The following is a 24,011-nucleotide window of genomic DNA, read 5'->3' on the forward strand; positions in this document are numbered from 1 at the left end:
GACCATGTCCTTAGAAAAAGGGGAAATTTAGACAGAAGCACGTATGCACACAAAATACCACATGAAGATGAAGACAGAGACTGATGCAGCAGAAGCCAAGGAATGCCAAAGACTGCTAGGATGCCAAACCTTTAGGATGTAGGAGACAGGCATGGAACAGTCTCCCTTCTAGATCTCAACAGGAACTAACACTGCCAATACCTTGTTCTGAGACTTCTAGCCTCCAGCCCACACAGTACATTTCTGTCTAAAACATCCAGGTCGTGGTTCTTTAATATGGCGCTAGCAAACTAATACACTTATCACCTTCACTTTCTAACTTTATAATTGTCTGTCTTCCTGACTAAAATGTAAGCTCCATGGGGTCAGGGATTTTGTTTGTTTTGTTTACTTTTTTTGCCCCCTAGGCATGTAGGATCTTAGTTTCCCAACCAGGGATCAAATTGGCACCCCCTGCATTGGAAGCAAGGAGTCTTAACCACTGGACTGCCAGGGAAGCCTCTGTTTTGTTTACCCTTGAAACCTTAGCCTGTAGAATATTTTCTGGTACAATGTAGCTCTCAGTGTCTGTTGAAACAAATACTTTGGAGGAAAGATTTTTCACAATAATTTGGACACTTCATTTGGAAAACAATCTACATGAAAAATTTCCCCCTTATAAAGCAATAATTGAAAACTTTATCAATTTAAAATAGCATATAAAATGTACTCTGGTTACTTCTTTGGGAGGGGGAAATCTTAAACCCTCAGAAGTTGTTCCTACTTCAGGTTTCCCTTGCTCCCTGATGGCAGAGTGCTTGGGACTATGAATATACATGGTTAAGGTAGGGAGGTCAGCCATCAGGGCTTCCTGATTGCTTCTTTCAGCTTTTAAGTCTATTCTCCTGAATGAATTAATGTAAGGTCCAGGGCAGAAAACCCTTCTCCTCTTCCTCATCCTCATTACCTTCCTCCTACAATGGGCTCAAATATTTGAGTGGTTCAACACCTGTGTTCAGGAATTAGAAGAACATAATTCTAGTTTCTTCAGGGGAAAAACAAAACAAAACAACTAAAAAACTTCACTAACGCCTATATCACTTAATTTTTTAGGTTTTTTTTTTCAGTTTAGGGGAAGAAAAAATTTTCCTCCACCCTCTGAGGATCCCTGGCTGGGTCTGAAAATTAAACTGACAAAAAATAGATTAATGCAAGAAAATCATTCTGATTCATATTGCTTTACATGATACAAGAGCCTTCATAAGGAAATGAAGGCCCACATCAGTGACAAAACTTACTAGCTTTTATATTGGGTTGAACAAAGAGAAGCAGTTGTGGGAAAGTGACTTAATGTGGGGAGGCTAAAGGAAGATAAGAATTATAACAAGGTCTGTTTGTATAGAATTCTCTTGCTCTCGATTTCTTGTCCTTGAAGATAAGAATGTTACTTTCCTTCTGGTACTAGGGAGGGTATCTTTCATATAGAAATTTTATTTTCTGCTTTTGAGAAAAGAAGGAAGGTCAGTATTTTTCTTGTATTTGATGTGTTTCAAGGTCCCCCAACTCAAAATAGCCATTATACCAAAGCAGCATATACCCTGAGGTGGTATACCCTGAACCCCTTCATCAGCGCACTCCCTGGGAGGTAGGTTACTAGCTGCAGGGTGAGAAAACAGAGTGGTTACCCACCTTATACAAGGCATGGAGAACCTGCGAGGGGTAGAATTCAAATCTCTTCAATCTCAATCCAGTGCCCTTCCTGGTGTACTGCTCATAGCTGCAGATTTTCTCTTTTTTAAAGAAAGGGTGGGATCCAAAGATTTGGTTTCAGAACTGGAAGGTACAGAGAATTCTGCAGGTCTCTGTAGTTATCACCTCTGGCAGCTCTGAGCAGACTGTGGACAGACAGTGAGTAAGGGGAGGACTGGCTCCAAGTGTCCCATCAGTGATCTTCCTTCAAATACACATGCAGGATACACACCACTACCAAGGGCACCAGCCTTGAGAGATGCTCTTGATAGAAATCCCAGAGCCCCAGGACTGACATTAGGCACCACTTAAATTCAAGAAAGTAGGGAAAACCATTAGACCATTCAGGTATGACCTAAATCAAATCCCTTATGATTATACAGTGGAAGTGAGAAATAGATTTAAGGGCCTAGATCTGATAGATAGAGTGCCTGATGAACTATGGAATGAGGTTCGTGGCATTGTACAGGAGACAGGGATCAAGACCATCCCCATGGAAAAGAAATGCAAAAAAGCAAAATGGCTGTCTGGGGAGGCCTTACAAATAGCTGTGAAGAGAAGTGAAAAGCAAAGGAGAAAAGGAAAGATATAAGCATCTGAATGCAGAGTTCCAAAGAATAGCAAGAAGAGATAAGAAAGCCTTCTTCAGCGATCAATGCAAAGAAATAGAGGAAAACAACAGAATGGGAAAGACTAGAGATCTCTTCAAGAAAATTAGAGATACCAAGGGAACATTTCATGCAAAGATGGGCTCGATAAAGGACAGAAATGATATGGACCTAACAGAAGCAGAAGAATTGTACAAAAAAGATCTTCACGACCCAGATAATCACGATGGTGTGATCACTGACCTAGAGCCAGACATCCTGGAATGTGAAGTCAAGTGGGCCTTAGAAAGCATCACTACGAACAAAGCTAGTGGAGGTGATAGAATTCCAGTTGAGCTATTTCAAATCCTGAAAGATGATGCTGTGAAAGTGCTGCACTCAATAAGTCAGCAAATTTGGAAAACTCAGCAGTGGCCACAGGACTGGAAAAGGTCAGTTTTCATTCCAATCCCAAAGAAAGGCAATGCCAAAGAATGCTCAAACTACCACACAATTGCATTCATCTCACACACTAGTAAAGTAATGCTCAAAATTCTCCAAGCCAGGCTTCAGCAATATGTGAACCGTGAACTTCCTGATGTTCAAGCTGGTTTTAGAAAAGGCAGAGGAACCAGAGATCAAATTGCCAACATCCGCTGGATCATCGTAAAATCAAGAGAGTTCCAGAAAAACATCTATTTCTGCTTTATTGACTATGCCAAAACCTTTGACTGTGTGGATCACAATAAACTGTGGAAAATTCTGAAAGAGATGGGAATACCAGACCACCTGATCTGCCTCTTGAGTAATTTGTATGCAGGTCAGGAAGCAACAGTTAGAACTGGACATGAACAACAGACTGGTTCCAAATAGGAAAAGGAGTACATCAAGGCTGTATACTGTCACCCTGTTTATTTAACTTATATGCAGAGTACATCATGAGAAATGCTGGACTGGAAGAAATACAAGCTGGAATCAAGATTGCCAGGAGAAATATCAATAACCTCAGATATGCAGATGACAGCACCCTTATGGCAGAAAGTGAAAAGGAACTAAAAAGCCTCTTGATGAAAGTGAAAGTGGAGAGTGAAAAAGTTGGTTTAAAGCTCAACATTCAGAAAACGAAAATCATGGCATCCGGTCCCACCACTTCATGGCAAATAGATGGGGAAACAGTGGAAACAGTGGCTGACTTTATTTTTCTGGGCTCCAAAATCACTGCAGATGGTGACTGCAGCCATGAAATTAAAAGATGCTTACTCCTTGGAAGGAAAGTTATGGCCAACCTAGATAGCATATTCAAAAGCAGAGACACTTTGCCAACAAAGGTCCATCTAGTCAAGGCTATGGTTTTTCCAGTGGTCATGTATGGATGTGAGAGTTGGACTGTGAAGAAGGCTGAGCACCGAAGAATTGATGCTTCTGAACTTTGGTGTTGGAGAAGACTCTTGAGAGTCCCTTGGACTGCAAGGAGATCCAATCAGTCCATTCTGAAGGAGATCAGCCCTGGGATTTCTTTGGAGGGAATGATGCTGAAGCTGAAACTCCAGTACTTTGGCCACCTCATGCCAAGAGTTGACTCATTGGAAAAGACTCTGATGCTGGGAGGGATTGGGGGCAGGAGGAGAAGGGGACGACAGAGGATGAGATGGCTGGATGGCATCACCGACTCGATGGATGTGAGTCTGAGTGAACTCTGGGAGTTTGTGATGGACAGGGAGGCCTGGCGTGCTGTGATTCACGGGGTCGCAAAGAGTCGGACACGACTGAGCGACTGATCTGATCTGATCTGAAGAGTTCAAAGAACTGAGGGAAGCCGGCCACACTAAAAAGAGGTTGGGTGAAAAATACAGAGATTAGCCAAGCTGGAATGAAAGTGTGGCTGTGTAGGAGGTAGGGGGTGAAGACGGCATGGTGGGTGGAGTGGAAGGGTCACATTCTTGTGCTTGAAGTGGAAGGATAACAGCGACTAGATAGAGAAAGAGGCTGGGACCAAAGGGTATTGGACCGCTATGCAGGCGCAGGCCTAGGAGCCGAGGCTCCAGGGCTGCCCCATGGCGGCATCTTGGTACCAGGCGCACTTATAGTTTAAAAACCCCCTATGCTTTGGTTTCACGAAACGACCCTGTGGCAGATGCTGAAGTAGTCGGGGTGACCATGGTGACTATTTCTCTCAGATTCCCAGTTCTTGCTCACTCCCAGACCTCTAAGGCTAACAAAGCTCTTCTGGAATTCTAGGTTATTCTGTGACCTTCCAAGAAGCCTCTCCCCAAATTCCTTTCTCTACAAATTCTGGGAAGCACAGGAGAAGCAGCCTGCAGAGTCGCAATCATTTACCTGGCCACCCTCAGTGACACAGCTATCGCTTCCCCTCTCGGGGGCTGGGCTATTCTGCACCGTCCTGTACTTGTTTGGGGTCGGGGGCATCCAGGAGGCGACGCGCCCCTGGGAAGGTTGTGCGAGTAGCGGGTGTCCTGGGGCGGGCTTCTGGGCTCTGCAGCGCGGGAGGAGGCGGTGGCGACGCTGGCTGGCAGGCAGATGATGCTCGGGGCCCGCAGCCGTTGGGAGGCAGCGTGAGCCCGAGAGAACCCGAAGCCGCCGCGGTGGCAGCAGCGCCGGAGCGCAGCCTCCTCCCGTTCCCATAATGCACAGGGAGGCGGCGGCGGCAGCATCACTGGCCGCCTGGGTGGCTGTGGCGGCGACCCGGAGGACCCCGGGCACACCGCGCGCGCGCCACTGCTCGCGGCGAGCCCGGGAGTGATGGCGAGCCCCCCTCAGGCCCGCAGCGCCTGAGGCGCCCCGCCCCGCCCCACCCCACCCCGCCCCGCCCTGCGCGGCCCGCCCCGCCCGGCCGGGCCCTGCCCTCCTCCCAGCCAGCGGCTGCCGGGGCGCTTCCTAGTTGGCGCGGGCGGCCGCCCAGGCGAGGTGCGGCCTCCGCACAGGCGGGGGGCGTCGGCGCCGCGGGGCCCGCCATGGCCGCGTCCGAGCTCTACACAAAGGTAAGGCGCCCCGCGAGCCGCGCCGTGGGGAGGGGGCCGCGCGACCCGCCGCCGTCGGCTGTCAGGCCAGGGAGGGGCCGGGGCGCGGGGGCCCGGTAAGGCCCCGCCTGCACCACCCCCTTTCCGAGCCTTTCAAAGTCCCGGTCCCTGCCCGCCCGTGGGTCAACCGCAGGGGCGCCTTCCTCGTTCGGGCGTTGATGGTTAAGGCGGCGGGGGCAGCCCTGCCTCGGGGTGCCTCTCTGGTCCCTGCCACGCTTCTGGGCCGGGAGCAGCGCGGGTCTCTAAGTGCAAAGAGGCCCCCTGTGGATTTAGTAGGGCGGGCCTGGGTCAGGATTGCTCAGCTCTCAGTCTTGCTTTAGGAAAAATCCTGGCTGGTGGGAGATGCTAGATCTGGTAGATCTGATCGGTCTCTCCCTGAGGGACACGCGCTTAAAATAACGTCTTGTGTTGGTATGCGGTGCCACTTGAACCGCCAGCCAACCTTTCTGTGAGATTTGGAATCCTGCAAACGGTCGCCAGTCGATTTTCACGTTTAGTTGCCGGGTTTCAGATTGCTTACCCTGGGGTGGAGAGCCCCTGGGGAAGATACGAATAAATGCAAGCTGATTTCACTGGGATGGTGGATACTCATTTGTCGCTGGGAATTTGCAATCTGCGTGTAATCCCTCAGAGCCTTGTTAGGCTCCCTGTCTTCACCAGCCGCTGGGGCGAGCCTTCTCCTTCTGGGTTTAGTTCAAGGGAAGTGGCAGCCTTTCCTTTCTTATACTGATGCCAATATTCTCTGGTGCTGCTGATCTCTGAATGGCATATTTTGGAGAACTTACCTGTCAAGACAGTGTGTGGTGCACTTTGTGACTCTGTGTAGTCATGGCATTTTATACTACCACTCCTGTGTAGGTCAGTGTTTTGTCAGCTATTAATTACCTCCAATGCCAGTTAACAGAATTGCCTTAACTACTCAAGTTTGCATTTGTGTCTTGCATTTCAAATCTACGTTTATGGTCCCAGAATCATTGCTTCCAAATACGACCCAAGTAAGACCAAGTTGCAGCGTGTTATAGAAGGAAGAGGTCTGGACCACCCCCCCGCCCCCCACTCCCCGCATCCAGAGACCTTGATTCTTCTAGTCTGGGCCTTTTCACTTACTGTGTGACCTTGGGCAAATCACTTAATCTCTCTGTACTTCAGTGTACTCATCTGTAAATGGAGTTAATTTTACCTGCCCTGCCTCTCACAAGGCTGTTGTGAGTATCAAACTTAATAATGGGATTGCTTTTGTAACCTGTGAATTTCTTTACAAGTATAAGGTATATTTCTTCAAGCATGAAATGAGTTTGCATGAAACATATCCTGGGATCTCTTTGTTTCCAGCTGCAGATTTGAAAACTACACAATTGAAACTTCTCCCTAAACCTGGTCATTCTTAAGGCATTGTGGATTCTAACATATGATTGAATGCAATTGGAAATTGATCTGAATTTACTTCATTAAGAAACACTTATATAAAGCTAACTATGTGTCAGGTACTGTTTTAAGTGCTTTATACATATTAACTCATTTCTTAGAGGTAAGTGCTAAGAAATATCAGTCATTTTCACAAGAAGAGATAGGGTCTATAAATATTCCTCAATTACTTTGTATAGACTCCATTCTTCACTGCCTGAGGAGTCCATCCTTCAGCTGCCTGCCTATTTGTAGCCTGCTTAACAAGACTGGTTGGATAATACGTTTCTCTTGGATTTTGGATCTGTATTCCCAACCACCGCCCCCCCCATACCCCCAAATAATTGGCAAGAAAAAAATTTAAAAGATCCTGGGATTTTTAAATTTTTAAGTTTGGGGGCTTTGGTAGTGGCATCATCACAATCTGTTTTAAAATTCACCCTCTAGTCATTGTAAAGACAAACTGGTTTAGGCATCAATAAGGAAGTTGAGCTTAATTGCCTTCTCCTAAATACATTTGTATCTAAGAATAATCTGGTCACTTGGCTTGTTGGCTTATTCTTTTTGTGAGTGGACCTTAGCTTAATGGCAGGCAGAACTATTAATTGAGCTCCTCCTGAATGCCAGGTACCCTGCGGAATGTTGAGGGGTTCTCACATGAACAAGACACATCCTTTTCCTCAAAGGGCTCACAGCCTGCTTCTTTTATTTTTGGCCCAATTTGAATCTCCAAGGGCATAAATAACCTGCTGTTGCCTCAGCAGCAGGCAGACAGCTGGTATGATATTTATTTGTAGAAGTTAGGGAACAGGTTGGGACATGAGAAGGTTGGAATGAGTCTAGAGATAGAGGCTTGCGTAGTGATTATTAGAGGAAGAGGGAAATCATTAGAAGTAATATCAGTGGATAAACACAAGGATTTTTCCCTTGCAGAGGATTATAGGGAAGGAAGTTCTGGGGTAGTCTACAAAGAAAGACATAATAGTGACATGCCATAATTATGATATTCAACATAAAGCAGTTAAATTTGTAAAGTGCCCTTTTAAATAATGTCATTCAGAGCTTAAAGGCAGATTTAGATGTGTGATACAAATCAGCTCCTATTACAGTGAAAGACAAAAGATCGTTCAGTTTATTCTTTTTAGCTACATTGATAATAGTTTTGTCACAGCAATTTAGCAGGGCTTCCTTTTTGTAAATTTTTCCAGCAGTATAAACATTTTCAGGGCAATAGCCTGGTTCCTAGGATACAGCATTTCTGGAAACTAACATTTTGATTAAAGCATGTTTGTTGTTGGTAAAAATAACAGCTTTATTGAGACAGAATTCACACACCATACAATTCACCAATTTAAAATGTACAGCTCAAGGATTTAGTATAACCACACAGTTGTGTGTTGATTTGCTTTTAGATCCACCTGACTTGTTCCTGAAAGAATCACAGGGGGCTGGGACATCTTATTATATCTGGTTTTAAAAATGTTTGCTAGTCATGACTTGCCAGTGGATATCTGAATCATGACATCACCTGTAACTACTTTCAGCAACTTCAAAGGATTCAGCATTTGTGGAACAGGGTTTATTAATTAGACCTGAATGGGTCACCAACAGCAATAAAATGGCATCCCAGTCTTCCTCTCATCAGGTTCCCAGACTCCACAGGCAGCACATAAATGCTGTAGAATAGCCAGCATTACCTCAAGTTTAATTAGGAGTCCCATAGTTTGTCAGGATGCTGAGTTTTCTAACAGTGCAAAAGCTATCTAAACCCCCAACTTGAGAAGCCAAGTAAACTTCCTTAGGTGAAACACCTGTTAGGCCAATAGATTGTGTATCTGTAATCTTCCTTTCCCATTGTATTTCTTCATACCTACCAAAGCCACATGGACTAGATATTTTCTGGGATAGTTCCAATTTTATGTTCTATGCCATTGTCCCTTTAAGGCATCAATCCTGGAAATTCTAATATTTTGGTGTTGAAATTGCATTTTTCAGACTGCTTCCAATATCTTAAAGCAGAACAGAAATCTCTGATATTGTGCCCTGATTTGGGGCTTTGGCAAGTATATTCACTTTTCTAAAGTCTCCTGTCAGGCTCCTTCTGTCTATATTTCTTCCTAATGTTCTTTGGCCTGTTAATGGTTGGAAACCTCTGTAGCCTTTTGTTTGTCCAATTCTTCTCCTTTACTAATTCTAATTTCACTTGACATCCAGCTGACAGTTCTGTCTCAATGGCCTGACTTGTACACATTTTATCTTATTATAGTTATTTGTGTATATGTAAGCCACTCCCGCAATACTGTTAACCCCCTGAGATGCTGATCAGGTTTGTTTACCTCCTATAGAGCCTAGCACAATGTCTTCCACATAGTAGGTGCTCATTAAGTATTTGTTAGATGCATGAAAGAATATTTTAACAGGAGAGAAGCAGAAAATAATGGTTTGGGATGATTAGTCCACTTGTAGGACAGAAGCAGAGTACAAAGAAATGGTTAAACAAGTCAGCACATTTTCAGGCATGTTGAACAGGGTGAGTAATAGAGAGGAGAGCTGGGCATCACGGAAACCAAGGAAACTGTTGGAGGAAACAGAATGGAAAGTGATGGACATCTGCTAGACTGAGGTACAGGCAGAAGGTGTGAGAGCTCTCTGATGAAGCAGATTCAAGGTAGGAAGGAGAGGGAATAGTGTAAGTTAACACCAGTGGCTCTAGCTTAGAAATTGGAAGTTAATTCTCATGTATGTCGAAGTTTTGCTGACTCTGTGAAACTTGTAAGCTACTCAGAAATACTTCTTTAGACTGCTTGTGCAAAGCAGTCTTGATTTCCTCTTGAAATTTGTTACTGTTTCTTGAAGTGTGACAGTTTGATGTATTGCCCAGTGGCTAAAAGGTTACCAAAAAGTTACAATTTTAATGAGGGTTGTTACTGCCAGATAAATAGTTTATATATTCCTGGTGCTTTTTGAAGTAGGGGGGCATTAGGATGATCTGAATGGGCTTCCAGGGATTTAACTTCAGCTTCCAAAAGGTTGAGATGGGGTGGAGGGGGATAATGTTCCTATTGAGAGTGTGGAAGAGGCAGCAAAATTCATCAGGAGAATCTAGAGGCACATGGCCCACTGGAGGATGGATTGGCTTTGTTTGTCCCCAGTTTAGGTAGTTCTTAACAAAGTATGAGGTATTATCAGAGTATAAACTCCTGGCTGATTTGCGGAATAAGACCTGACCCTAGGTCAAATACCAAGTGGGCAGCCCCACTCCACTCTGACGGGCCTGTCCTGTCCCACAGTGGTTTTCCCAGACTTTCTCCATTTGTCTGCCTGGGAGACTGTCTTCTTCCTTCCCTCTGGCTCCTACCTCTGTGTCTCTGTCTTTCTCTAATCAACTTTATTTATGTATAATTTGCATGTAATAAAATTCATTTTAAGTGCACAGTTTGAGTTTTGATATTCTGTCATGTATCCACCATCACAAACAAGATACAGAACATTTCTGTCACTCTCAGAAGTTCTTAGGTTCTTGGGTTCTTCTCTTCCCCTGCTTATTCAAAGCATTTACTGGAGTTGGCTCACCTGCAGGGGCAGGGGAAAGAGTTGTGTGTTTGTTTGTTTGTTTGTTTTTTCCAAAAATGTATGTTATAGTTCCACCTTGGAGCCCAACTGATACTGATAACGATATAGAGACCCGCACTTCATCGACAGTGGGAGAAGGGAGTAGATGGAAAGGAATTTATATGGTTTATTTAATCTTTCGTTCATTCCTCACCTTTACTGATGGTGTTTGCCTTTGATGCCTTGTTTCCTTAGGTCATTAGTGTGCTAAAATGCCCTTTAGTCAATTCAGCCCTTTAACAGTTCTCTTGCCCCATCGACCTTAGTTGTAATACCTGTCTGGGTTTGTACTGATAGAGATTTGTAACCTTTACAGAAACTTATCCCTGGCTTCTTCACACCATAGACAGCCTCCACATCTCTTTAAGGCCCTTTTCAGTTGAAAGTCTCTTTAACCAGCTTCCATTTGCATTAAATGTCTCCACAGAGGCCTTTTGCCAATCGTAGAACTTAGGGATGATGTGATTATGCTTTAATTTCAAAATAATAGCTGCAAACTTGATTGAAATCAAGGGAGAAGTGCGTCATCCACTCCTAAGTGTTCATGAGGAACATTTATCTACCTCATTTGGCCTGAAGTGCCACTGTGTTCATAAATGTGAGCACAGGGCTGGACTGGAGGGAGAGGGGACATAAAAAAAGAAAAGTTTTGTCTCTCTATTCACTCATACAAAAACATGCATTGTGTTGGCCAGGAATCCTGTGTCTATGGTTGGGGTATATTTTTATTTTATTTTATAATTATTTAATAAATATATTCTGAAGGAACTTCAGAATGGGAGAAATAAAATGATCAGGGAAGTGAAGAGGCTTGACAGAATAAAAAGACAGACTCTTCAAAAAGATGAAGGTAAACTGGGAAAATAGTGAATTATTTAACATCAAGATTAGAAGTTTATAACATCAAATCCCAGTTTAGTAAGGATACTTGTTAGAGCTTGAAATAAACAGTCATTTAAAATGAATTTCTAATCTAACCATTGTTTTAGACATATGAGACACATTGTCTCAGGTTATGATATCAGCTAAGATGTAGATAATAGAAAGGGTCTGGCTAATTCATGGATCATAGTTCTGACACATAGACTTTCCAGATCTCTCTTTGATAGTTTATTAGCCAGAACTGTTTTAGTTGGAAGTGATGGAAACCCAACTCAAAGCCAAAAGGGATTTTATTTGCTTAGATGTCCTAAAAGCCTAGGCATGGCTAGATTCAAGACTCAGACATGGTCTCTGGTATTCTCTGTCACTGGCTTTCATGTCAGACTGCTATTTGACATTGGTTTCATCCTCAGGACAGTTCTTTTCTGGATGAAAAAAGTGGTAAGTGGCACCCGCCAACCACATGGTCTAGCTCTGGGCCTGGAAGAAGAGAGCCTGGTGGAGCATTTCTGATTGACCTTGCTTGTGGTCATGTGCCCTCTCCTGACACTGTGCTGAGGAGGTGATGGGGGAGGAAGGCAGTGAGCAGTCCAGTCTTGCTCATCTCAGAGGCCAGAGGGAGGATAGGACGTTGTGATTGATAGTCCCACTCAGACCTTGTGGGGTAGCTGAAAGCTGTTCCCCATCAGAAGGAATGGTGCTAGAGAGACAAAACAATATCCACTATGAATCAGTCACCAAAAGTGCCAAAGTGCCTGAGTTCTGCCTCCTGTTCTGATTTTTGAGCAGATGAATGGGAGGGTTTTTGACTGGGAGGATATTGGCTATCTTTCCCCTAGAGAGTAACTTCTAATTAAAAGAAAAGCCTTGGAGAATCCATAACAGCAAATGTTGATAAAGCATATGAAGGGGGATAATTAGGAGTATGAGAGTAATAGATATATACTACTATATATAAAATAGATAAGTAGCAAGAATTTATTGCATAGCATGGAAACTATATTCAGTATCTTATAACAACCTATAATGAAAAATAATCTGGAAAAAAATATAAAATTGAATCACTTTGCTGTACTCTTGAAACTAACATAATATTGTAAATCAACTATACTTCAATTTTTTTGAAGGTAGATGATTTAAAAATTATCTTTTATTTAATCCTAATTAGAAAGTAATTTTGTGTGAGTTTATATAAATCATTTTCTGCATATGTGTGTTTTAAACAAACATTATTGTGTTAGACTAATTTTAAATTAGGCTAGACTAGTTAGAACCTAATTTTTCATCTTACCATACTGGAGTGATTACAATAAGATAATCAGCTATTTCTTTAAGGATACACTGTCTCTTTAAAATTTTTTTATAGCAGTACTTAAAACAACTTTTAAACAAGTTTGATCTCTCTATGCTCAAGCTGAAAAATATCTTCTAGTTTGCTAAGCATCATGCTCAGGTTGGAAGCAGAACTACTAGAGATATTTTCCATAAAATTAGGAAAAGTACTTCTTAATAGTAATAAATTTGGGTCAAAATCTGGATTAAACTTTCATCGATTTAGAATGTGTATTCGTTAAAATCTTATTTTGGAGATGGGAAGTTAAACCCACTAGAGCTAATATTGTATCTTAACCCAGCCTTCCTGTTGATACTCATTGTTTTCATTCTAACAAAGATTTCTCAGCTTCTGCACTATTCTGTTTTCTGGGGACATGTCCTGTGTGTTGTAGGATACTTAGTGGCATCTCTAACCTTTATCTGCCAGATCCAGTAGCAACCCCCAGCCACCGTTGTGACAACTGATCCATGTTGTCTACAGACATTGCCAAATGTTCCCTAGGGAGCAATCCCTGGTCTCCTGCCCCTGCTTGAGAACCACTGCCCTAGATCTTGAGACCTAGATTAGGGTAGGAAAAGTGGGAAAGAGTTAAAAATAAAAATGGAGATTAATTGGAAAAACTTTTAAAAATTGACTTTTTAGTAATACCTCTTCTGCTTATAGGAATGTTGTATTATAGATAATTCAGAAAATAAAAAAAGCATAAAGGAAAATTTTGTAAAAACAAATTATACCATCCAGAGATTATCATTTTCAACCATTAATTTACTTCTTTAAGTCTTTTATCTATTTATATTAGTATTTTTATGATTTTTAAGCTTAATATATATTGAGATAATTTTATATTATAAATATTTCTTTATTTAAAAAATTTAAAGCAAAAATTTTTAGACTGTGCTGTGCAGCCTGTAGAATCTTAGTTCCCTAACTAGGGATTGAATCCATGTCCCCTACATTGGGAGCTTGGACTTTTAACCACTGGGAGTCCTATAAAATATTCACTAAAAATGTTTTTCATGGCTGCATAATATTCCATCACCCAGGTGTACCATAAATTATTTACCATAATTTATTTTCACTGTGGGCTTCCCTGGTGGTTTTGTTGGTAAAGAACCCACCTGCCAGTATAGGAGACATGAGTTCAAACCCTGGGTTGGAAAGATTCCCCAGAGGAGAAAATGCCACCCACTCCCATATTCTTGTCTGAGAAATCCCATGGATCATTGAACCTGGCAGGCTACAATCCATGGGTTGAAAAGAGCCTGACATGACTTAGTGACTGAACACTACCAGCACTACCACCAATTTTCACTGTAAAAAGAAATGTACTATGATGAACATTTGTTGTACATAAATCTTTGCTTGGATTAGTAAGCTTTAGTCAATTTCAGACTCTACATCTCTTTGGCAAGGGTTGGCATTTACGATTTTTCAGGGTAGGGTATTGATATTTATTTCATTTTAAAAATAGCACTTTTTATATATGTTGCTTCAGGGCTAGGATGGCCAGATGTCCCATTTCTGTGAGATGCCTTCTGCCATCCAGTACCTTTATTCTGTTTGGAAAAATCCTCTTAGAGTAGGATATATAAGTTTACTGAAAAAAACTAATCCTTTTGGAAATCTGAACTATCTACTTTTTCTGACAATTTTCCTTATTGTTGTTCTTATTCACTGTTTCTGCTTGATCTTGGGTGAATCTGGGTCAGAAAGCATAATAGAATTAGAAATATTTTTAAAAAGAGAAAAAAACAAACAAACCCATGAAGCTGCTGTCTTAAAGTATAAACAATTACATTGTAACTTGAAAACTACCTGAATATATGTTATTTCCAACAAAATGAATATATGTTACAAGGATATGCTTGTAAACAGCATATCCTTCTAATTAGAGCAAACTACTATTTGTCTGGAGTGGTCAGAGGATGAGTTTTTCTTCAGTGAGCCGTTAAGAACCTGAGAGACCTTCCGCACAACCACCTGGGCTTCCCAGGCGACTCAGTGGTAAAGAGTCTGCCTGCCAGTGCAGGAGACGCAAGAGATGCAGGTTTGACCTCTCGGTTGGGAAGATTCCCTGGAGTAGGAAATGGCAACCCACTCTAGTATTCTTGCCTGGAAAATTCCATGAACAGAGGAGCCTGGAGGGCTACAGTCCATGGGGTTGCAAGAGGTCGGACACCACTGAGTGACTGAGCACACACCTATTTTAAAGCAATTAGGATGGAACAAAACACACCAGTGATAAAGACATCACTGTAAAATGGACTCTTCATACATAGAAGGTGTTTCGGGGTTTGTGAGGCCTGCCGGCATTGCTTGGTATAACAGCCCACTTTAAGGACTGGTAGCCACAAATATGGTTGGAGATTGATTGTATGAAAATTTAGGTATTGAAGACATAGGAAACTTGAGTTGAAGCCTTAGCATCCTTGAAAGTTCTTTGCTCTTCTTCCTCCACTAAAACATAGAAATTTACCTTATTTAGTTTTCATTTGCTTTCTTCTAAAAACTGTGACTTGCATAAATGCATGATTCCAAGGCAGTACAATTAACAAATAATAATGGTGAATATTTACTGAGGCCTTACTATGGACCAGACTGTTCAGAGGACTTTGTTACAACTGTTCCTTCCTTGGCTTCCACCTCTCCCAGTACCTGAAACTCAGGGAGTGTATCATAGCTGTCAAGGCATGAACTCTGCACTTGAATTCTGGTTTGAATCTTGGATTCAGTATTCACTATCTCTGTGACCTTAACATTTCTGTGCCTCAATTTCATCATTTTTATAATGGGGATAACAATATTTACTTCATGAGATGGAGTAGCTCTATACAGTCAGCAAAAACAAGACTGGGAGCTGACTGTGGCTCAGATCATGAACTCCTTATTGCCAAATTCAGACTTGAATTGAAGAAAGTAGGGAAATCCACTAGGCCATTCTGGTATGACCTAAACCAAATCCCTTACAATTATGCAGTGGAAGTGAGAAATAGATTCAAGGGACTAGATCTGATAGACAGAGTACCTGATGAACTATGGACAGAGGTTCGTGACATTGTACAGGAGACAGGGATCAAGACCATCCCCATGGAAAAGAAATGCAAAAAAGCAAAATGGCTGTCTGAGGAGACGTTATAAATAGCTGTGAAAAGAAGAGAAGCAAAAAGCAAAGGAGTAAAGGAAAGATATACCCATTTGAATGCAGAATTCCAAAGAATAGCAAGGAGAGATAAGAAAGCCTTCCTCAGCTATTAATGAAAAAAAATAGAGGAAAACAATACAATGGGAAAGACTAGAGATCTCTTCAAGAAAATTAGAGATACCAAGGGAACATTTCATGCAAAGATGGGCTCGATAAAGGACAGAAATGGTATGGACCTAACAGAAGCAGAAGATATTAAGAAGAGGTGGCAAGAATACACAGAAGAACTATACAAAAAAGATCTTCATGACCCAGATAACCACGATGGTGTGATCACTGACCTCGAGCCAGACATCCTGGAATGTGAAGTCAAGTGGGCCTTTAGAAGCATCACTACGAACAAAGCTAGTGTGGTGATGGAATTCCAGTTGAGCTATTTCAAATTCTGAAAGATGATGCTGTGAAAGTGCTGCACTCAATATGCCAGCAAATTTGGAAAACTCAGCAGTGGCCACAGGACTGGAAAAGGTCAGTTTTCATTCCAATCCCAAAGAAAGGCAATGCCAAAGAATGCTCAAACTACTGCACAATTGCACTCATCTCACACGGTAGTAAAGTAATGCTCAAAATTCTCTAAGCCAGGCTTTAGCAATACGTGAACTGTGAACTTCTGGATGTTCAAGCTGGTTTTAGAAAAGACGGAGGAACCAGAGATCAAATTGCCAACATCCGCTGGATCATTGAAAAGGCAAGAGAGTTCCAGAAAAACGTCTATTTCTGCTTTATTGACTATGCCAAAGCCTTTGTGTGGATCACAATAAACTGTGGAAAATCCTGAAAGAGAAGGGAATACCAGACCACCTGACCTGCCTCTTGAGAAACCTGTATGCAGGTAGGGAAGCAACAGTTAGAACTGGACATGGTACAACAGACTGATTCCAAATAGGAAAAGGAGTACATCAAGGCTGTATATTGTCAGCCTGCTTATTTAACTTCTATGCAGAGTACATCATGAGAAACGCTGGGCTGGAAGAAGCACAAGCTGGAATCAAGATTGCTGGGAGAAATATCAATAACCTCAGATATGCAGATGACACCACCCTTATGGCAGAAGTGAAGAAGAACTAAAGAGCCTGTTGATGAAAGTGAAAGAGGAGAGTGAAAAAGTTGGCTTAAAGCTCAACATTCAGAAAACTAAGATCATGGCATCTGGTCCCATCACTTCATGGCAAATAGATGGAGAAACAGTGGAAACAGTGGCTGATTTTATTTTTCTGGGCTCCAAAATCACTGCAGATGGTGATTGCAGCCATGAAATTAAAAGACACTTACTCCTTGGAAGGAAAGTTATGACCAACCTAGACAGCATATTAAAAAGCAGAGACATTACTTTGCCAACAAAGGTCCATCTAGTCAAGGCCATGATGTTTCCAGTAGTCATGTATGGATGTGAGAGTTGGACTATAAAGAAAGCTGAGTGCTGAAGAATTGATGCTTTTGAACTGTGGTGTTGGAGAAGACTCTTGAGAGTCCCTTGGACTGCAAGGAGATCCAACCAGTCCATCCTAGGAAATCAGTCCTGAATATTTCATCAGAAGGACTGATGTTGAAGCTGAAACTCCAATACTTTGGCCACCTGATGTGAAGAGCTGACTCATTTGAAAAGACCCTGATGCTGGGAAAGATTGAAGGCGGGAGGAGAAGGGCATGACAGAGGATGAGATGGTTGAATGGCATCACTGACTCAATAGACATGAGTGTGAGTGAACTCCGGGAGTTGGTGATGGACAGGGAGGCCTGGCCTGCTGCAGTCCATGGGGTCGCAAAGAGTCGGACACGACTGAGCGACTGAACTGAACTAATGCACTTAGAAACGTTAGCAATTATTATTGTTGCTGTTCTGGAGAAGGCGATGGCACCCCACTCCAGTACTCTTGCCTGGAAAATCCCATGGACGGAGGAGCCTGGTAGGCTGCAGTCCATGGGGTCTCAAAGAGTCGGACACGACTCAGCAACTTTACTTTGACTTTTAACTTTCATGCATTGGAGAAGGAAATGGCAACCCACTCCAGTGTTCTTGCCTTGAGAATCCCAGGGACAGGGGAGCCTGGTGGGCTGCCGTCTATGGGGTCGCATAGAGTCAGACACGACTGAAGCAACTTAGCAGCAGCAGTAGCAGCAGCAGTTCAGTTACAGCTGTCTTTCTCCTTTTTGTCATGCTGCTTTGTCTTCTTCATAAGCTCAGCTACCTCTTATTGCCCCTTAGAGACCAGGGCTCCTTGGCTCTGTCCTTGACCTTTCCTTCCTCCCACTGTGGCCTGATCATCTCCTGATGAGTCAGGACCAGCCCTGTGCGGATGACTTCCAAATCTGTTTCTGACCTACTTGCTCTCCCTATAAACAACAGACAACTGCCTTATGGCCATCTTTAGAAGCATCTGAAACCTAAAGTATTTAAAATTGATCTTTTTATCTCCTCCTTCTTCATGCCACTGTACGATACTTAACTTCTCCATTCTAGTTTTCCCATCTTTAGGATAGGATAATAGTAATGCCTGCTTCATAGTTTTTTTTTTTTTTTGAGGATTAAATGAGATTGTTAATGCAGAGCACTTACAGGAATCCCTGGTACATATTTAAGAAATTTGACCCACTCTGATTGTTGTTATTTGCATTCTTTATGTGGTGAATAGCATCAACATCTAATTCAAAACTCTAACCAAAAACTTAGAAATTATCTTGACTTTCTCCCTCACCCCCCCACCATTCCCATCCTACTCTAACTGATCAGTTTCCATTTCCTGGTATTATTTTTACTCTGTTTTCATCCTTATTATTATTTCTTTTCTGAATCCCCAGGTAGTGTCCTAAGCAATTTTTGGTCTTACTTCCTGTGATCTGTTTTTCATTGTGCTACCTGAGTGATCTTTATGTAGTGCACACATCTGATCCTATCACTCTCTGTCCTGAAATTCCTCAGTGATATCCCCATTGAATTTTTCCTTGAGAATAAATTTATTGATGTAGTGCTTCCTAAACTTTGGTGTCCATCTGAATCACCTGGTCTCATTCAATTGGAGATTCTGACGAAGATCTGGGGTGGGGGTGGGGGTGGGGCGGAGACAACTAACAACTTCCAGGTGATGCCAGTGTTGCTGGATTGAAGGCCATGCTTCCAGTAGTGAGGCTGTAATGCGCAGGGCTGTTCCTAACTTACCTTCACCCTGGGACTGCCTCGTCGCTCGTGTTTCCCTTGGGGCATTCAGGTCTTCACTTGAAGTCAGGAGCTTTCCAGGTGCCTTCTTGCTGCTTTGGAGCATTCCCCTTGCCTGGTTTTCTCTACTCTTTGTGAGTTAGTTCCCCCAGACCCGGTCTGGCTAAGATGCCCCTGTGTCCTGACACCTACCACGCTGCATTACAGTTGTCTTATCTCCTTGTATATTTCTGAGCATTGTAAGGACAAGGGAGATATCTTGTTTTGATTACAATTTTTATTGAGATATAATTCACATACAATGCAATTCATCTATTTAAAGCATGGAATTCAGTGGTCCTCACCTGTTTTTTGACCCAGCATCTAGACCAAGGCTTGGTCTGGTAACAAGCCCACAATTCAAATAATACATTAATTAAATAACATTAAAGTACCATTGGCAGTTTTTCTCTAAATCTTCCTCTCCATACCTGTATTTTTGGAATTGAACATTTTAGCATTCATATCATCTTATTTATTCATCAGTAACTCTTCATGAGGCTTTCCTGGTGGCTCAACAGTAAAGAATCCACTTGCAATGCAGGAAACTCAGTTTTGATCCCTGAGCTGGGAAGATCCCCTGAAGAAGGATGGCAACCCACTCTAGTATTTTTGCCTGGGAAATCCCATGGACAGAGGAGCCTGGCAGGCTGCAGTCCATGGAGTCACAAAGAGTCAGAAATGACTTAGCGATTAAACAACTATTAACTACTCTTACTGAGCTTCTTCCTCCCAGCCCACACTCCCCTTTTTGGCACCAGGGATGGGATCCACTTGATTTTTCTCTTGGTAAGTTCTGATGCGTTGTTATAAATCACTATCCCTTGTTCTCCGGTGCTTCCAGTTCTGTTTTCAGCTCATGCTGTAACAAGCAGTACTGATCCAAAGCACAGATCTCAACATGCTGCTTTCTTGCTCAAGACCCACCTACTATTAGTATGAACTTATTCCTTAGCCTGACATTCAAGATTTTTTCTAGCTCTAATCTCTTGATTTGGTGTTTTACAACACTGAAGTTCTTAGACTTTCTTAGTTCTTATATGTAGCAATCATCTGAAATACTTTTTAAAATGTAAATTTCTGGGTCTTGCCTCCAGAAATTGATACAGTGATTTTGAGAGTCCCGAGAATCTGTTTTTCACCAGTGTGCCAAAAGAGATTCTGATGCAGGTGGTCTGTGGAAGCCCTCTCTCAGAAGCTGAAGCAACCTTGCTGCTAGAGGCTCTGTTCCAGCTTTACTTGACTCTGTTTTTTGTTCACCATGTTTCCCTCTCGTGTGTGTGTGTGTGTGCTCAGTTGCCCAGTTGTGTCTGACTCTGCATGGGCTTTAGCCCACGAGGCTCCTCTGTCCGTGGAATTCTCCAGGCAGGAATACTGGAGTGGGTCACCGTTTACTCCTCCAGGGACTCTTCTCAACCCCGGGACGGAGCCTGAGTCCCTGGTCTCTGGCATCGGCGGGAGGATTTTTCACCACTGGCACCAGCTGGGCCACACGTGGTTTCCCTCTTGCCACCTAGTGAAGCTCAGTAAGAGTTGATGGAATTGGAGTATTTGTTGAGTGGTGGTGATGAGTTTTTTTAAATTGTAAGATGACATTACTGTTGACATATTTTCAGCCAATTCCCCGCCCCACCCCCCCACCGCCACCCCGGCTATCCTTAATGTTTTACTTTTAATAGAATATGTGAGAAGACCTGGCACATAGTAGTGACCCAGTAAATCATTTTGCTATTTTTAAAGGCAGCGGGAAAAACTGCCTCACTTATGTTAAAACTTAATTGAAAGTCTTCTGTGGTGAAAGATGTTCCATTACTTTTACTAATAATAGGTGTGAAATAGCATAAGAAATGACTTGCAAAATTACTTTGGGAGCTTATTTATTTATAATTTTTAAAATTTGAATTAAAAAAATTTTATGGGAGCTTTTTAAAAAATATAACAAAAAAAACTGTGAAAATAATGAATGTTTAGTGCAGAACCTTTGAAAATTCAGAAATACAAAAGAAAAAAATTGCATGTAATCCCACTGTCCTAGATGCTTTTAATAGTTGATGTAAGTATAGTGGAGTTTTCTTGTGTATGTATATTTTCTTTAGCAAAACAGTTTATTTTGTGCAGACTATTTTGTAGCAAGATTTTTTTCCTCTAAAGAGTATATTTTAAACATTTTCCTCTACCAATACTGTTTTGATCTCCTTAGAGATCAATCCTAAAGGAAATCAACCCTGAATATTCATTGGAAGGACTGATGCTAAAGCTGAAGTTCCAACACTTTGGCCACCTGATATGAAGAGCCAACTTATTGGAAAAGACCTTAACGCTGGGAAAAACTGAAGGCAGGAGGAGAAGGGGATGACAGAGGACAAGATGGTTGGATGGCATCACTGACTCAATGGACATGAGTTTGAGCAAGCTCCAGGAGATGGTGAAGGACAGGGAAGCCTGGCGTGTTGCAGTCCATGGGGTTGCAAAGAGCAACTGAACAACAGCAACAATACCAATGCATATTCTCAAATACTGTGTTTTTTAATGCTTCCAAGTAATATGTTGCATGAATTAGTCATATTATTCAACCAATCCCCTATGATAACTATGTCCAATTTTTTGACAGTTTAACTAAAGAGAATCAAAAGCCTTTGTGTGTTCCTTTAAAAAGAAACTAATTGTAGTTGTCAGTGAATCATCTGACTATAATTATAGAACATCCCATTTTTCTACAATAACAATATTGGTGCAAAAACTTGATTATCGTATCAATGTTAAGAAGATTAATCCAGTTAGAGCTTAGAAGGACTAAAAAAAAAAAAATGCAAGAGTATCAAAGCACTCAGGAATAAATCCTTAAATACAACTACATATTTGGTATATTAGAGTGTCAGCCACAACAACCTGCTAGAAGGAAATTCTCCAGACTAGAGAGTTAGATAGATCAAGGTTATTGATCAGCGTGCCAGGGGAATGAAGCAGTAGGTTAGCTCCAGCCTGAGAGGACAGTGGGTCTCTTCCTTCTCCAGGATTTTGGAAATCATATAGTGGGATAAGTTGTGTTGAAGTCAACACATTTCTGTACCTGCCTATTCTTGTTAGTCGAGGAGACTATCCCTGACTAATTAAAGCCATTTGAAATTTGCCAAGCTCTTGCATCCATATTTAATGACGGGACAGCCTGGTTGCTCAGAATATGTTGGATTTAGAAATAAAAAGTTGACTTAGGCTAAGGGAAAAGAGTTATACAGCAGAGACAGTTATTAAAAAAAAAAAATCACATTTACTAAGTAACTTGGGAAATAATCTCTGAGACATAAGATCTTGAAAAGTCTGAAAAGGAGTCTTTTTGTTAATGTATTTCAAATAGACCCCCTTGGTTTACAAATATTTTCTTATGATTTGCTTCCAACTGAAATGTGTTGGGAAACTGGGCAAGGGTTCTTAGGGGCCAGCTTCTTCAGAAGACATTGAGTCCCTCTAGGGCAGAAGTGGTACCTCTTTGGGTCCAATAATTTTCTGAGTCGGTGTCAAGAACAATGCCTTATATTTAAGAAAGTTGGAATACTCTGTGGACCATGCAAAGTTGCCTCCTCGCTTATTGCCCAACGGAGTCTTGCAGGTCCTGTTTGTCCCTTGAAGCCAGGGCTCCCACTATGGTGTGTTTAATAAAGTGAAAGTGAAAGTCACTCAGTCATGTCTGACTCTGCAACCCCATAGGCTATACAATCCATGGAATTTTCCAGGCCAGAATACTGGAGTGGGTAGCCTATTTCTTCTCCAGCGGATCTTCCCAACCCAGGGATTGAACCAGGGTCTCCTACATTGCAGGCAGATTCTTTACCAGCTGAGCTATCAGGGAAGCCCCATGTTTAATAAGGATGTGGACAAAACATGCAGAGTGCAATTTAACTGGTTAAAGTAAGGATTGGGGTGTGTCATCTGAGTTTATGAAAACCTACATGGTGGGGTCATTTAGAAGAACATGCTGCTAAGTCACTTCAGTCGTGTCTGACTCCGTGGGAACCCATAGACAGCAGCCTACTACACTTCCCCGTCCCTGGGATTCTCCAGGCAAGAACACTGGAGGGGATTGCCATTTCCTTCTCCAGTGCATGAAAGTGAAAAGTGAAAGTGAAGTCCCTCAGTCGTGTCTGACTCTGTGGGACCCCATGGACTGCAGCCTAGCAGGCTCCTCTGTCCATGGGATTTTCCAGGCAAGAGTACTGGAGTGGGGTGCCATTGCCTTCTCTGTTAGAAGAACATAGTACCAGTTTAAAAAATCTGTAAGAGTCCACTGTAATCTATATCATTCTGTATATTAAACCTAGATTCTTAAAATAATGTTTTTCTTAACGTTAAACATCTCCCGTATTCTAATTTGGGCTGCATATCTGTTGGTTATTTTTCAGGATTTTCTAAGGTAACTATTATAGGCTGGTGAAATTTAATAAGTCTGAATGGGTAGAGGCCAAATTAATTGTTATAAAATATATATGGGTAAAATAGTGCCACTACACATGATTCCAGCTTGCAAATTTCTTCTTTTAGGTGGCAATTAAGATTTTGTAAGTCTGAAATTATATAGTTTGATTTTATTCAGAATGTGGTCAATATATAGACACAAAGTCACAGTCAGAGCACCAGAACTACCTCTGTGCATGCTGTTCACTTTAGTCAGTTTAATTCCTTAAGTAGCCAGTTGTCCTTTGGTTTTCATTCTTCACTGTCACAGCACAGTGACATCAGATGCAGCTGGAGCTTAAAGAAGGGTTGTGTTAATTAATTCCAGTGAAACAAAAACTGCCTCAAATAATTAATGGAGTACAGTCTCATTAAAAGACTTTAGAACTTTTTTTTTCCCAAGGACTAGAGAAGGAGAATGGCACAGATTGTTCACTTGAGACCATTTTACGCTATTGATGCATCTTACAGTCCTCATCTAGTGGTTCTGATTTCAACATGAATCATTCAGGCCGTGTAGTTATTTTCTCTTGAGGCTCTCTCTTTGCCTTCAGTGACAGTTTTCAAGGAAGAAGTTCAT

General features: G+C 42.0%; 1 protein-coding gene across 5 annotated transcripts in view; it reads left to right on the forward strand.

Annotated features, from left to right (window-relative positions):
- Nucleotides 1–4,964: 4,964 nt before the first annotated feature.
- Nucleotides 4,965–24,011, forward strand: part of MYO5A (myosin VA) — a 205,472-nt gene continuing 186,425 nt past the window's right edge. For 3 of the 5 annotated variants that reach the window (XM_061428732.1, XM_061428733.1, XM_061428734.1), the window contains exon 1: nt 5,002–5,314. In XM_061428732.1, the coding sequence (XP_061284716.1) occupies nt 5,288–5,314 (27 nt within the window). In that variant the 5' untranslated portion in view covers nt 5,002–5,287. Of the gene's footprint in view, nt 5,315–6,405; nt 6,838–24,011 lie in introns of those variants that run through there. The other 2 variants (XM_061428735.1, XM_061428731.1) reach the window with 2 other exon arrangements.

This window comes from Bos javanicus, chromosome 10 (genome assembly GCF_032452875.1).
Source record: "Bos javanicus breed banteng chromosome 10, ARS-OSU_banteng_1.0, whole genome shotgun sequence".
Lineage (NCBI taxonomy): Eukaryota > Metazoa > Chordata > Mammalia > Artiodactyla > Bovidae > Bos > Bos javanicus.